The 16,859-nt window shown below is 44.2% G+C and overlaps 1 protein-coding gene across 3 annotated transcripts in view; it reads left to right on the top strand.

Annotated features, from left to right (window-relative positions):
* The window catches only part of LOC144822909 (uncharacterized), a 410,188-nt gene that overhangs the window by 193,166 nt on the left and 200,163 nt on the right, over positions 1-16,859 (top strand). For 2 of the 3 annotated variants that reach the window (XM_078680937.1, XM_078680935.1), the window contains one exon: positions 9,082-10,995. In XM_078680937.1, coding sequence (XP_078537063.1) covers positions 9,141-10,688 — 1,548 coding nt within the window. In that variant the 5' untranslated portion in view covers positions 9,082-9,140 and the 3' untranslated portion in view covers positions 10,689-10,995. Of the gene's footprint in view, positions 1-9,081; positions 10,996-16,859 lie in introns of those variants that run through there. The other variant, XM_078680936.1, reaches the window with a different exon arrangement.

A 16,859-nucleotide genomic window follows, 5' to 3' on the forward strand; every position in this document is an offset into this window, starting at 1 on the left:
GAAGGCATCGGTCCATCGGCTCTCTGAAACTTTGTATCAGCTGCGGTGTGACATGCAGGTTGATTTGGGGGCAGTGCCAGGGAGTCCTGAGTTGGTGAAGAGGACAATGGCGTGGTCCATACAGTTGAGCTCGGTGATGTGGCTGTATTTGATTCTGTCGCTAGCCGTGAAGATCGGGTCGAGTGTGTGTCCTGCGATGTGTGTGGGATTGCTGACCAGTTGGGTGAGACAGGTGTTGCTCATGCTTCAAGGAGGTTAGTGGTATTTTTATGGGCTGTTGAGGAAAATGTAGTTGTCAGAGTCTAAGGCGAGCGGAGCGATGAAGTCAGAGATTTCGTTGCTGGGGCGAGGTCCTGGGGGGTCTGTAGGTGAGGGTGCCTCTGATGGTGGCTTTGTTGTTGGTTCTGAGTTGGAAGTTGAGATTTTCCATGATCTGCGTGGCATTCTCTGTAGTTGTGTTGAAAAGGGTGTTCTTCATATGATTTATGGCGATTCCAATGCCTTGCTTGTTAATGCCGTCTCAGTGAGTGATCTTGTAGTCGTCAGATGTTGTTAGGGCTATGTCGGGGGTGAAAGTGGGGTTAAGCCAGGTGTTGGGGAGGAAAATGACATGGAGAGTGAGGGAGGTGATGGTGTATCAGATTTTGGTGGCATGCTTGTAGAGAGATCGCGCGTTAAGCAGGAGGCAGAGGAGATAGTCTGGTGTGGTCGGGTTTGTGGTGGCTCAGCTCTTACTGCCTTATGAGCATCTTGCACGTGTCAGAAAAGACTTTTGCGACACCTGGGGTTATTATCGAATAAGTCCTCAGCACAATACGTCAGCGGATAAAAATATCCAAGTTTTAACCTCTTCACTGCGGCGCAAATTCCGCCGCAGTGATTGACATTCCAATTGCGGGAGTGGTCATGACGGCTCCCGGCCATCATGAGCACACGCCCACCGTGACTCATGACGACCGGGGGCCGCCATGAGCATGGAAGAGGTTAAGATTTTACGGTGCTCATTCTGCAGCACACATACATAGAGCTAAACGCCATTACTGATTGTTTATGCGCAAGAAGGGACACCTTCCTGCACATAAACAATCATCCCTGCAATGCGCAAGTTAAAAAACAGGGATGTGCTGTATTTGTGTAAATGTAGCACATCCCTGCATTTTTTAAATGATGCAGTGCCGTGCTGCGCCATTTCCTTGTGTATATGCCCCATTGTGTTGTAGATCTGAACTTCTAGGAAGCTCATGTAATATAATGCATAAAAAAGTTGGCTCAGTAATTTGTTTGGTGAAATATGGGCCAGATGTAAAGATAGAGCCACTGACTGATTGGATGGCTTCAGGTCGTCTTGAAGTATGAGTCTGAATATGGTTTTGGCCCTCAAATATGGTATTGGTGTAGTCACCAGTGGCCCCTCAGTTATCTAAAAATATAATGAATATACTGTACAACTCTCTGACTAAGTAAAAACAGGCCGTGAAACTAATGGTTCTTTACAGCCGTTACAATTAGAGGGAAAGAAACCTAATCAACCACCAGGATCCACTATTCTCCAGTATTAGGGTGTCTTTCATAGATTCACAGGCTTGAATAATTCCCCGTTGTCTAAGTGGGAGTCCCACGGTACATAAAATAGTAGTAAGAAACATATATACATTATATATATATATATATATATATATATATATATATATATAAATATTAAAAAATATATACATATTAAAAAACAACACCTTAAAGTACCATAGAACAACATTGGCCCATAGAAGACATAGAGGGAGAGTTCACTTTAGTAACATATCCAGGTCATTATAATAGTCCACATTCCAGCCAATCAGGGTGTAGCACCTTCTAGAACCTTCTCAGAAGCTCAAGCCCTCAGATTTTCTACCGCACGTCGTGTGAAGGGAGTCTCCCTGAGCTCTGCTCAGTTTTTCTTTATCTACAAACATACAGAACTTTAAGACCATGTCTTCAACTAAAAAATCTTTATTCAGGCCCTGTTCTGCCTGTGGAAAACTTTGCCTTTTCTCTGAGGACCCTCATAAAAAATGCATCTACTGCTTGTACCCGGACCATGAGGTGAGGAGTTGCAAAATTTGCAGAACTTTTTCTTCAAAGACCCTGAAAGATAGAGAGGCCCGCCTCCTTCTGTGGCTACAGAAGTTGAAGACCTCAGACAACCCTGTGTCTGATATAGAGAGTGTGTCTTCTCGCCATTCTAAGACCTCTCTGAAGCGTGGGTCTGACGCTGAAATGCCTTCTCCTTTTCTAAAAAAGAAGAAGCTGGTGGACGCTCCAAAATCAGTCTCCCTGCGGGATCTTCCGGCCTCTACGCCTGCGGGACCTAGTTCTCTGGCCGTCGCAGATCCACACTGTGCTCTCGTCCTCTAAAGTGAGTGCCAGCTCGTCGAATAGCCCGTCGACGCGCCCGTCGACAAAGACGAGATCCGTCGGCGTTATACCTACTTCCACGACGACCAGCACTCCGTGGACGATGACGTCTCCTTCGTCGACGATGTCCCAGGAGGTACCACCTATCTCGTCCATTGTAAAGATTTCGTCGGCGGCAAAGAAAAACGTCTCATCGACGATCCATCCTAAGCGTCATTTGTCGACGAAGACTTCGTCGATGCGTCATGTCTCGTCAACGCTACCTCTTCCGTCGACGGTTGCCTCGTCAACGTCAAGTACCTCATCGACGACAGCTTCGCCAACGGTGAAAGCTTCATCGACAAAATCAACTTCTTCGACACCAGTGCTCTTGTCGACGAGAACCTCAGCTTCGTCGAAGGCAAACACATCTTCGTCGTCGCCAGGGATATCATCGACGGCGCCCTCGAAGACGAATTCGACGACAAGCTTGTCAACAGGACAGTCGACGGCGCAATCTTCCCTGGCAACTACAACCACCTTCACAGTGGTGTCAGCTACTACTGTTAAACGCCCAGCTCCCCTATTTTTGAGCCCTTTACAACATCGCTCAGGTCCACCTGCTCAACTATTTGCCTCTGCAGAGGAGGACTCTTCAGATGACTCATATGCAGATGACACCTTACGTGCTGCAAGTAGCCCGTCAGAGCTAAATATCAAATGCCAAAACTATGATGATGATGATGTTGAACAGGAGTCACACATCTCTGTTCCAGATGACACACGTGATGCGGACCAGGGTGTTCCCATGGCTCAATTACCAATGACTTTGATCTCAAATCTTCAATATATGCTGGAGGACTATAATCGTCGCTTTCCACCTTCTTCGCAGACCTCTCCACCGCCTCCTTCAATACAAGCGTCCCTTCAGGTGGCGCAATCCTGGTCACCAGTTCCTCAGTACCCTGATAATAATGATGATGACGATCATAATGATACAGACCAGGATGATGATGCAGCCCTAGCAGATTGGGACAATTACCAGGCTCAAACTCCGTCCCCTCCTCCTACATCACCTCTGGCATCTCCTCCAGTGGACATTGGAGGTTTTCACCTTTTGATGGCGAGGGCAGCGAAGCGTTTCCATTTGCCTATGGTCATCAGGCAAGAGGACTGTTTTCTTTATGATTTTAAAGATCAACCTCTAAAACAAGTGCATACCATTCCTATTATCGAATTCATTTGGAAGGAAGGCCTCAAACTCATGGAGCGGCCTAATTCTGTTCCATCCGTACTCCCACGCATAGAAAAAAAGTATCAGGCACCCGCAGATTCGCCTGCCTGCCTTGTTGCACAACCAAAGCCAGACTCTGTCATTACACAGGCTGCCCAGAAGAGATCGCGTAATCCGGCTTCTCCTTTAACATCCCCGCCGGACCAGGAGGGTCGACGCCTGGATACCATCGTCAAGAAATTCTCCACGATGGCTGCGACTACGGTAAGGGCGGCAAATTCCTTAGCCATCCTCAGCCGTTACGACCGACAAATGTGGTCAGAGATTGCAGCTTAGGTCGACCAGGTTCCTGAACCCTCCAGGGCGGAGGTACAAAAGATCCTGCAGGAGGGTGAGAAAATTTCATCGGAAATTATAGACTGCGCAATTGATATTTCATGTACGGGTTTCAGACAACTGGCAGGTGCTGCAGTCTTAAGAAGGCAGGGCTGGCTTAAGGCTACGTCCTTTCGGCCGGAGGTGCAAGCAAAAATGCTCGACTTGCCCTTCCCTTCGATGGAGAGTCCCTATTCGGCAAGCTTGTAGACAATGCTTTGGAGCCCATCAAAAAGGATACGGACTCTGCTCCCATTTCGTGGAGCGCGTGGCCGGGGCACATCCTCCACTTTTCGATGGTCTTCCCAGTACCGCTCCTATGGTGACAACAGACCGCGTTACACCAACCAGAATCAGACTAGACAGACTGAGAAAATCCACCTACAGAGGAGGAAACTCTTCCAAAAAACAATGACTTTCTAAACACCAAGTCTTATCCTGCTCTGAAGATTGGAGGTTGAATCTCCCGAAACTTTTACAATTGGTCAAAAATAACATCGGCTCGTTGGGTCTTGAATGTGATTTCAAGAGGCCACGCTCAGGAATTTCTCAAGTTTCCTCCCGACCGCCCTCCAACTGGTCCTCCAGCACACTTGAAAGAACTGTTTGCACAAGTTGCAGTTATGATTCAAAAAGGAGCAGTCGAAGTGGTTCCTCGATTACAACAAGGGACGGGCTTTTATTCCCGAATTTTTTTCTCATCAAAAAGAAATCAGGAGAGTGGCGCCCGATATTAGACCTTCAAACCCTCAACAAGTACATCAAGTCCCAAACATTTCGAATGCTGACTTTTTTGGAAATCTTACAGTTCCTAAACCCAGAGGAGTTCCTCTCCACAATCGACCTCCAAGATGCCTACTTTTATGTGCCAATCCATCACAGACACAGAAAGTACCTCCGTTTCAAAGTAGGATCAAAGCACTTTCAATTCAAGTTTCTGCCTTTTGGCCTTCGTTCCGCTCCGAGGGTCTTCACAAAAATCATGGCTCCGGTAGCGGCTTATCTACGCCTACAGGACATACAAATGTACCCCTATTTAGACGACTGCCTGATCAAGGCCCCAACCTTTCACGCAGCACAACACCACACTCAGACTTGCCTGTTCGTCTTCCAAAACTTGGGTCTTTCCATCAACGACAAGAAGTCGCGTGTCCTTCTGGCACAGCAAAGAGTCTTTCTGGGAGCATTAATAGACACACATCTGGCAAGGGTGTTTGTTTCACTAGAGCGCCAAGCTCGCATTTCCAAATTGGTGGCGCTTCTGCAATCAAGAAAGTCTGTTTCTGTCCGAATATTGAAGTCCTTTCTGGGCAGGACCTCGTCCTGCATACCGTTGATCCCCAACTGCAGGTTGCACATGAGAGTAATCCAAGAAGAATTGGACCAACAATGGAGGCAAATCTCAGGAACATTCAACGACAAGGTTTCACTGACACCTCGAATTCGGGGAGCGTTGAAATGATGGGCTCACCCTCCCAACATCGCAACAGGAAGAATGTTTCAGGATGCAGCCCCCGTGCTTACCCTTACAATGGACGCTGCCTTAGAGGGTTGGGGCGCGCGCCTCGAAGGGTTGTCAGTCAACGGCAAATAGACTGCGGACCAAACAGTTGGCACATCAATCGCCTAGAACTCTTGCCCATTTTTCTCGCCCTGAAATCCTTCCGTGGGCTGGTGGAAGGAGAGTCTCTGTTGGTGCGTACGGACAACACCCCCAGTATGCACTACCTAAACTAGAAATAGCAAATCTATTCTGCTCTCCAGACAGGCACAGCATATCTGGGAATGGGCAATTCAACATCGAGTCCAGTTTACTGCAGTTCACGTACCGGGCGCCTCCAACGCCATTGCAGACTCTCTCAGCATCTCTGCCACGGACAACCACGAGTGGGAACTCCATCAGCAAACTCTAGAGTATGTCTTTCGCATGTGGGGCCAGCCGAAACTGGATCTATTTGCGACTCCACTAATAGGAGAGCATCGTCTGGTCTGTCGAGGATGGTCTTTGGGCACTGCACTTCGGGTCACAGTCGCCGGGGGGACGTCCTCGTGGTCTTGGGTCACTTGGGCACAGGCCGGGCTTGGCGGGTGCAGAGTGTCCTGAATTCGCGGTTCTTGGCTGGCACCAGGGGTATTGCTGTTTGAGCAGAACCACTGCTCGTGAGAGTCCCAGTCTTTTGGAAGGTTCAAGGCAGGCAGGTCCTCTGGGGTTGTCGAGGTTGCTGTCCGCAGGAGACACTGGAGTTTTGCAGGAGCAGGTTCAAGGATCAACAGGCCTGTAAGGTTCTGGGGCCAAGTCAGTGGGCGTCGTCCTTTTGTTAGCAGCTGCACGGCAGGACCTCTTGTTTCTTGTTCTTCTACTTGTTGCAATTGGGATCTGAGGAAGGAAGGTGCAGGGTGTCACTAAATACTAAATTTAGGGGTGTTACAGGTAGGGCAAGGGCAGGGACAAATGGGTCCCTGCATTGGGGTGGGTACATCCCAAGCCTGCTCCTCTCCTGTGGGAGGAGGGCAGGAGCCTAGCTGTGATTGGGCAGGGCTCCCCATCTTCAAGATGGCCGGAGCCCGGGGTCGTGCTTCACCTTGCCTCTCCCACCTGAGGAGTGGGGTTGGCATAGTCTGGCACACCCCCTTTCCTCACTTAAGGTTTTCCGCCGAGTACAGCAAGTGGCCTGGAGAAGCTCACAAAGGCGGTATGCCTTTGAAGCTTCCCCTGCCCATCCTGGGGGAGGAGGCATTGCACCTCGTCCCAGGATGTGCATTGTTTCAGGCCCCCAAGAGCAGCAGGCCCTCGACCCCGGGGACCAGAAACATGTCTGGTGGTGGCATCCTCGGCAGCCACACAGTCAGGACACTGGGAGTTGGTTAGGTTTCAAGGGGCATCTCTAAGATGCCCTCTGTTGTGCATTTTACATTAAATCCCACACTGGCATCAGTGCGGGTTTAATGTGCTGAGAAGTTTGATATCAAACTTCAGTCAGTGCTGTGGAGTTCGTAATGACGACCCCCCCAGCACCATATACTCTTAATGGCAGCACTGCACTTGCAGTGCCCAGGAATTGCCCTGGGTACTGTAGGGGAACAGGGCTCATGCACCTGTGCCCACACCACTGGCATAGGGCACCCAGCTAGAGGGGTGACTGATGGATTCCAGGGCAGTGAGGTTGTGGGCATGGCACACAGGGATGTGTGCCATGTCAACTCTGTTTAGTTCTGTACTTAGACACTCAGCCTGCAAAGGCAGTCTGTGTGTGTGTCAGGGTACAGGGCCCCCAAGGGTGGCTTAATAAGTACTGCAGCCCTTAGGGGTCTTCTTTGGTCACCCTGCCCTGGGTACCTAGGGTATGTATGATTTACTAGGGGCTGACAGGTGGCCAGAGATGCCAATTGGGTTTTAGTTTTAACACAGTTTTAGGGAAGGAACACAGGCCCTGGGCACCTGGTTGGCAGAAGCCCAGGGCACACTCAGTCAAAGCACATCAGCAATTCAGCAAAAACTGGGGGCATACCCATGCAAGAAAGATGGCACTTTCTCACAGTCAAGGGAGCAACCTTTGATACAGTGTGAGTCTCTATTCTAAATAATTCACACCTTGCCCAAATGTCAAACTTTCCAAATGATCTGCCTGATCCAGAATGTTTGCTGATAATGATCTGAATTCCCATTGGCAATGAGAGAGAAATGGTTCAAGGTGGAAAGGACCGAGAACAAAGGGAGCTTTCCTGAAGGAGGAAGGAGATCAAGGCAGAAAGTGGGTACAGCCATTGTAAATCTAAGTATATAAGGAGTCAACACAGGAAAGCAGGAGCAGATCTGGTCAACAGGGACAGTCTTAGAAAGACCAATCTCATAATGACATTGCTGGCATACTTCCCATTCCTAGCAGTAGCTTCCTATAAGCATTCCCCTTGCTGCTTATTTGTTTTTGGTGTGCTGGTTGAGTGTGAGGGAGAAAGGGTGGAACCCCACCAGAGTGACTTGCACTATAAAGGCAGAGCTTATTTACCAGTGGCTTGCAGCTCTTTGCATTGTGTTGATGTTCCTGGATTCCCTTGCTGTTTGGATTCCCCCTCTCCCAACCAAACCATGGTCACAGTCAACCATGGCACTCTTCCACGCTGTAGCACTCTCCATTGCCAACTTTACCCCGTGACCGGGCTTTGTCGGGGATTGGTACACGTTGCCTGCAATGGAATGAGGCGGTTTGATGGTAGAACGTGCAACAGCATTAAGTCGTGGCAGCAGTTGATTTTTACAGTGTTTAGTAAGGTGTCACCTTTATGCCACTTATAAAGGAAACTTAACCTACAGTGATAAACCTCTTATCATGTTTAATTTTCATATGGCTCCTGTTTGCGAACCAAAAAGATAAAACATATTCTGAAAGATCCTATTAGATCTTGTTTGAGCATTTACAATCTGTCCTAAGCAAATGAGTGTTCGGAGCTCTAACTTTGCATGTAAGAGTATTTTTTGTGAAATTAATTAGTTGAATATTCCTGTAATTAGTCTTCGATTGGACATAATACAAGTAATGTTAGTTTGAGATTTACATTTTTTCTGGTTATCTTTGTTAGATTCTACACAAAATCGCGACAGGGACCTGGAGTAACCATTAAGAACATTTATGTTGTATATATATTCAATATATCTCATGCTACACTCTATCGTTATGAAAACCAGTAATTGGTTTGATAGTATATTACTCTTTTAGATACCTATTTTTCTTTGATGCCTTACCTACTGTAATGAAAAATTATATTCATGTGGTCTAAAATAATGAATTGGATAGTTGTAGAAGAAAACAAAAGAAATCGAGAGTTGCACCTAAGACGTAATTTTTTAAGCAACACAATTAACGCTTGTCAGCAGTCAATGAACTGCTATTAAGAAACATTTTAATATACTTTTAAGGTTTAAGAATTGTGGGATGGCCAATTTAATGGCTTGTTTCGCAACTGGTAAAACATTTGCAAACAGTATTGAATGCTTCCTTATCAGTCTCACTGGTTTGTTGTTTAATAGCATCTTACAGTTATTTTGTATCATGAGATTTTGTATGCGTTGCGCATCATAGAAATATGTTTTATTTTCTAAACAGGCTGATATTTTTCTGGTGCAGAAACAGACAATTGTATAAGAGGAAAGCATCTTGAATATATGGAAAACAGAGAAAGAAGTGGTAAAAACGATGGCTTATCTAAAAAGCAAAGAAAAAAATGGAAGACCTTTGAGAAGGAAATGTTGAACCTATCTGAGCTCTGCAGTGGGATTGAAAAGATGGATAGAGAAAACTATAGATTGTTAATAAGTCCACCAGACAATGATATTTTTTTAAAGAAGAATAAAAAAGCAAAAATAAATAAAGCATTGAATCTTATTGACACACAAAACAATCAGCATCATAAAAAGCGCAAGAGAAAGGATTATTGCACAAGTCCAAATATTCATGCATCATCTGCCCATGTAAAAGTGAAGAAAGCAAAGAAAAGTAAGCATAGGCCAAGCTCTCCAATTGTGGGTTCCAAAGAAGATTCTTCTAGAGACGTAACTCATAGACCCGAAAAGAGAAGCCCAAAAACTACAAAGAAGATAAAATTTCATGGCAACCTCAAAGGGTTACAAGCACATCTGTACAATCAACTGTATCAAAGTTCCGATTTTAATGGCAGTAGAAATGTCCTCCAGGTGCAAGGAACTTGTCTAAGTGATATTCCGAATAAAACAATAAAATCTGGAAAAGAAACATCTAATTTAAAACAGCGGAAGATGATATACAAAGATATTCCTGTTTGTGGTTCATCAGAATTCACCAGGAGTGAACAAAAAAGTTGCTCTCATAGCATTGAACCAATGTTTACATCTAGCCCTGCAGACTCAGAAATGAAAATAGTAGGCATAAAAAGAGGACTTACTTTGGAATTTAAAGAGAAAATACTGTCCCCTGTGATGAACATGAAGAATGAAGAACCATATAGCAATTCAGATCATAGTCAAGATCTCTTTATAACTCAAAAGTCATTTTTGCCTGTTCCATTGTCCAATGCTGCCAGTTCATCATTGCAAATCAATACGGTTGATACAGATGAAGACGGTTCTAAGCCTACTAATTTAGCAGACATGTTGGAATCATCATCACTCTTACCATCCATGTTTGGAAAGAGTTGTCATCCTTGCCATATTTCCCAGGGTAATGTAGCATCAAAAACGGGACATGAGGTGCTTAACCTAGATAAAGCAACCCAGACAGATGGCTTTTATAATTCTTCTGGACTGGCATCTTCACTTGGTCACACTAAAAAAGTTGTGACTTGCTCTGAACAACCACTTGACCTAAGTCTGCCATTCCGTGCCAGATCAGTCGATGCAAACATCAAAAAAGTCAAATTTTCTGTTGCCAGTGTTGCTCAGAAAGATGCCTCTGAGTCTCTTTGTATTACTAGTGACCGCAGTATTACTACAAAAAATGGTTCTGAAGATCTTTATGACAAGGGAAATACCATTATTAAACAACTGCGTAAAATGGATGAAGGGAAATACTTTCAGACTCAGCTCAATTCATCTTACTTTTTTAAAGGGAAAGGTGAGCAAGATATTAAAACTCCTATTTCACCCTTGGTAAGAAAATCCCCTACTGAAAGATCAGTAGCAGTCCAAAATAAAAAAGAGAAACATCGGTCTGGTGCACAATTCAGACAATCAGTTTAGTTTATAAAAAATTACATCTGTGGCACCTGACATACAACACTAGGTTATGTAGTGTTTTGTTAACCTTCGGTCTGCCATGGTGAGATGACACATAATTTAAACAGTCTAATTTTTGATGATGAAGTTCTTAATTTTGTTTCCATTAGCATTTATGTGAAACGATGGCTGTGTTCGTGTGTTCCAGGTGCATTTTTATAATGTTTTTCTCTCGTTTTAAATGTTGATGCTCTTGTTTCTCTTTTATTCTTGTCAGAAACATCCTTTACCATTTCGGGATCATTGAAGTAAATTAACTGAAATCTTCAAAGTAGATTTATGTGGTGAAGTACGTTCTCTCTCGGAAAGAACAGCAATACTCTGAAACGTTTTTTAGAATTTTATATAATACCATGTAATGAGGAATTATGCTTCTAGAAGTCTTATTATCATATAGGCTGCATCTAGTGACCCTGTTTGCTTTACATCTAAGTATTAGACATCCCTTATCTATATTTGATTTAATGTATTGTTCAGTCTATGCAATTCTAAAGTAGAATCCGTGACATAATGGGCTAATGCATCCAATTTAGGAATTCAGGCAGGAGCAAAATTCAAATCTGTATTTCAGATCATTGCTATGGATCCGTTTGGGTGAACCATCTCAGACTGTTCTTGTTCCTAACCTGCACATTATTACTATTCTCACCACGTTAGGAGTTCACAATTTTCTGAATTATTTTTGTGTCCTAAGTACTTCCACAGTAGTAGTCTTGTAATGACTGACATCTGCCTTATCTACATCACCTTATAAGCAGTTGATGCATTAACTAAACCTCTATCCAGATAATAGATAATATTTATTTGTCAAATCGGTACAGATCTATGAACTACTGATCCAAACCACCCATCCTCAAATGAAATGGGTGCATAAGAAACGCTAACATTTTATATGCATACTGAAACAATATATAGTAAAGCTTGTGTTAAAGAAACCCAGCAGCATCTGAGACATGAATAAAATACATGTCATGGAAAATGACACTTCTCGTACCATTCAAATGCATAGTTCGAAGAAGCTCCAGACGAGAAACTCAAGGTGACTGCGTGAGCCCAAGCTGAAATGTGCTGAGGTAAAGCCTGTCCAGTTTAGTGTATGCTTTTGGTGGATTTCCTATTTATTCTGGCTTAAATTATATATGAATCAAAGCCATAAAAAATGAGTTCACTGCAGCCAATGGTACTGCCAGTATGCCAGTTTTGCTTGTAATTCTGATGTTTTTATATATACGTATACACACACACACACTTTAACTAGTTTTCGGTAAAGGTATGCATTGTAAAAGCACCGAAAAATGCATGCGTGTTAAAGGCACTGCATTGTAAAAACTGCTTTGTAAAGAATGTATCCCATTTTGGACTTGCATTATGTGAAGGTCTCTGGGCCAATTGAAAGGGAGACAGTGGACCACAGGTAAGCATGAGTAACAGCTAGAGTGTACTCTTTCGATACAGAAATTACGTACTGGTTTTTGCAGCAGATGTCGCTGTATTGAGCAGACAAGAATACCAGATAAGGACCACAGAACACCTCCGCAAACTGGACTGGTCATGAGATGATGAGGTGGCAGGAAGATTATATATGAAGTTATTATACTCAACAAAGCACAGTGCAGTAAAGGATGCCTAAAGTGGAATCTAATGCAAAGGAACACAACAATAAACCTGAGGTATAAATGAAGTGAAACAACAGCAACAACTGAATACACATCATCAGGCAAAGGCAACTTGTTGTAACCTGTCATAAAAGTGGCTTACCTATAACTCCTTTGAAGAGAGTGAAAATAACATTGAGCCATTCAATTAAAGTGCTAGAGTTTTTAACATCTCTAGTTTTCACTGGTCTGTTTTTCTCAGTCTCCAGCCCTGATTAGCCCCATGCTTGATAGGCCATTTGTGCGGAACCTGATTCTTGACACTGCTATTTAGACAAATACAAGCTTTACCCTTTTCAGTTATGGAAAAATATGGAGATATCCAGCTTCGATACAAATATTTTGGAGTCAATGGCCCAAATGAAGGCAAGGTTTGTAGGTTTCATAACTCCTACACTAAAGAGCATTGCCTGTAGAACAGTGGTTCTTAACCCTTTGACTTCTGTGGATGCACCACTTAACCCCTTCGCTGCTAGGCTTTTTCCCCTCCTGTGCTAAGCCTTTTTTTGGCGATTTGTGGTAGTGCGCGCTTAGGCCCCTGTAACTTTTTGACCACATAAGGTATCCACTCCAAATTTGCGTCTTTTTCTTCCAACATCAAGTGGATTCTAAAGGTGCCCAGGGTTTGTGGATTCCCTTGGAGGGGTCCCAGAAATTAAGGAAAATACAGTGAAATCTTTGTTTTTTCAGAAAAATGGGAAAAACGGGCTGCAAATGAAAGCCTCTGGGTTTTCCCTGCAAATGTTATCAAAAAAGGGTTTGTGGGGCTGAAATCTCCATTTTCTCAGCTTTTAGGGAATGACAGTCTTTTGTCAGAGAACCAACATATTTCACACAGTTTTGGCATTTTTATGGGACATAGCCTATTTTTGCTATTTTTAGAGCTTTCAACCTCCTTCCAGTTAATGGTAGAAATGAGTTTGAAAGCAATAATGGATCCTGGAAAGCTATACATTTTCGAAAAGTAGACACAATTCTGAATTCAGAAAGGGGTCATTTGTCTAAATCCATGACGGTTTCTTTATAGAAACTAACAGTTAAATATTGGAATAATTGAAAATTAGTTGAAAAAAACAGCCTTTTGTCTCAACGTTTTCACCTATACCTTCTTGTAATTTTGACAGCTCTTTAAAAGCAATATACCGTTACATCCGTTTGACCTTCCTGGTTGTGGGGATATATAGGACTTGTAGTTTCACCAAGAATCCGACGAACCCAGAGCCAAAAACTGAGCAGCAACTTTCAATGGTATTTTATTATTTACTGGGTATAGAGCACTTATTCTTGGAAAATGTATACATGGAAAAATCAGGTATGAAAGACACCTATGTATTTCTGAATTGGGTACAAATTATAGAGTTTAGAAACAGTATATATTTGTACATTTTCAAAATTGGGAATACTCATACTAGCATGAGAATTATTGGTCATTTTTCAAAAAGATGTTTTTTTACACAAAGTCTTTCATTAGGAAGGGAGAAATGCATGAAAACTCAATAGGTAATAACAGTTGATTTACAAATCTGAATTACCCTAAGTCTCCCGATAAAAACGGTACCTCACTTGTGTGGGTCGGCCTTGTGCCTGCGACAGGAAACGACAGTTAAAAATGTACCCTTTTATGGCAAAGTGCCTAGCTGTATTTTTTGCACCCTAGCTCTGCCGGCACCTAGGGAAACCTAGCAAACCTATACATTTTTGAAAACTAAACACCCAGGGGAATTCAGGATGGGGTGACTCGACTGCCTCCCACCAGGTTCTGTAACCCAGAATCCCTTGCAAACCTAAAAAATTGAGGAAAAAATACGCATTTTCCTCATATTTCTGTAGTGGAAAGTTCTGGAATCTGCGTGGATCAACAAATTTCCACCCACCCAGCGGTCCCCCGAGAAAAATGGTACCTCACTTGCCTGGGTCTGCCTAGTGCCTGCGACAGGAAACAGCGCAAAACGCAACGTGGTCGCACCGAAATTTCGCAGTGAAAACGGGCCCTTTTTTGGCAAAGTGCCTACCTTTCGTTTTTGAACCCTAGCTCTGCCGGCACCTAGGGAAACCTAGCAAACCTATACATTTTTGAAAACTAGACACCCAGGGGAATTCAGGATGGGGTGACTCAACTGCATCCCACCAGGTTCTGTTACCCAGAATCCCTTGCAAAGCTAAAGAATTGTAAAAAAAAAACCCGCATTTTCCTCACATTTCTGTGGTGGAAAGTTTTGGAATCTGCGTGGATCAACAAATTTCCACCCACCCCGTGTTCCCCCAGGTCTCCTGAAAAAAATGGTACCTCACTTGCCTGGGTCTGCCTAGTGCCTGCGACAGGAAACAGCGCAAAACGCAACGTGTTCGCACCGCAATTTCGCAGTGAAAACGGGCCCTTTTTTGGCAAAGTGCCTACCTTTCGTTTTTTAACCCTAGCTCTGCCGTCACCTAGGGAAACCTAGCAAATCTATACATGTTTGAAAACTAGACACTCAGGGGAATTTAGGATGGGGTGACTCAACTGCCTCCCACCAGGTTCTGTTCCACAGAATCCCTTGCAAAGCTAAAAAATTGACAAAAAAAACGCATTTTCCTCACATTTCTGTGGTGGAAAGTTCTGGAATCTGCGTGGATCAACAAATTTCCACCCACCCCGTGTTCCCCCAGGTCTCCTGAAAAAAATGGTACCTCACTTGCCTGGGTCTGCCTAGTGCCTGCGACAGGAAACAGCGCAAAACGCAACGTGTTCGCACCGCAATTTCGCAGTGAAAACGGGCCCTTTTTTTGGCAAAGTGCCTACCTTTCGTTTTTGAACCCTAGCTCTGCCGGCACCTAGGGAAACCTAGCAAACCTATACATTTTTGAAAACTAGACAACGAGGGGAATTCAGGATGCTGTGACTCAACTGCCTCCCACCAGGTTCTGTTTCCCAGAATCCCTTGCAAAGCAAAATAATTGTAAAAAAAACGCATTTTCCTCACATTTCTGTGGTGGGAAGTTCTGGAATCTGCGTGGATCAACAAATTTCCACCCACCCCGTGTTCCCCCAGGTCTCCCGAAAAATATGGTACCTCACTTGCCTGGGTCTGCCTAGTGCCTGCGACAGGAAACAGCGCAAAACCAAACGTTTTCGCACCTCAATTTCACAGTCAATCCTGGCCCTTTTTTGGCAAAGTGCCCATCTTTTGTTTTTGAACCCTAGCTCTGCCGACACCTAGGGAAACCTAGCAAACCTATACATTTTTGAAAACTAGACACCCAGGGGAATTTAGGATGGGGTGACTCGACCGTCTCCCACCAGGTTCCTTTACCCAGAATCCCTTGCAAACCTAAAAAATTGGGGGAAAATACGCATTTTCCTCACATTTCTGTGGTGGAAAGTTCTGGAATCTGCGTGGATCAACAAATTTCCACCCATCCAGCGTTCCCCCAGGTCTCCTGAGAAAAATGGTACCTCACTTGCCTGGGTCTGCCTAGTGCCTGCGACAGGAAACCGCTCAAAACACATCGTGTTTGCACTGCAATTTCGCAGTGAAAACTGGCCCTTTTTTGGCAAAGTGCCTACCTTTCGTTTTTTAACCCTAGCTCTGCCGGCAGCTACGGAAACCTAGCAAACCTACACATGTTTGAAAACTAGACACCCAGAGGAATTCAGGATGGGGTGACTCAACTGCCTCCCACCAGGTTCTGTTACCCAGAATCCCTTGCAAATCTAAAAAATTGTCAAAACAACGCATTTTCCTCACATTTCTGTGGTAGAAAGTTCTGGAATCTGCGTGGATCAACAAATTTCCACCCACCCCGTGTTCCCCCAGGTCTCCCGAAAAAATGGTACCTCACTTGCCTGGGTCTGCCTAGTGCCTGCGACAGGAAACAGCGCAAAACGCAATGTTTTCGCACCTCAATTTCGCAGTCAATCCTGGCCCTTTTTTGGCAAAGTGCCTACCTTTCGTTTTTTAACCCTAGCTCTGCCGGCACAACAACCACAATAATAGCCTTCCTACTGAATCTAAGTTTTGTGGTGGTGAGTGTACTTATGTGTCAATTCCTTGATTTCTGCCTGCCAACCATTTGCTAAAACCTATCTGTGTTTCTTCAATCTGTGGCCATCACGTAAAGTGTTGCTGAGCTCATTGGATTTGATTTTCAAGATCACAATACGGGGCAAAGTATTTTGAAATAAATTGACCCCAAAAAGCTTACTATTGATTTGTCATTTGGTGCACTGTGGCATGCCTACTGTAATAGTGTGTATTTTAGACTGGTTTGCTAATTGCTCACATTTTTCTTGCCAATCCTTAATGGCTTTGTTCTGGGTTTTTAAGTTCACACTGAATGCGGCCTACTCTAGCTTCAGCATCAACCTCGGTTGTAGTAACAAACATGGATAGCAATTACTGTATCCCATTTGATAAGGTTCTTTGGGTTGCTTAGAATGTTTTGGCATTGTTGTGTGTATTCATAGCCATCTCAAGCAAAAGAGAATGTCTTCACACAA

This window comes from Lissotriton helveticus, chromosome 3_1 (genome assembly GCF_964261635.1).
Source record: "Lissotriton helveticus chromosome 3_1, aLisHel1.1, whole genome shotgun sequence".
NCBI lineage: Eukaryota > Metazoa > Chordata > Amphibia > Caudata > Salamandridae > Lissotriton > Lissotriton helveticus.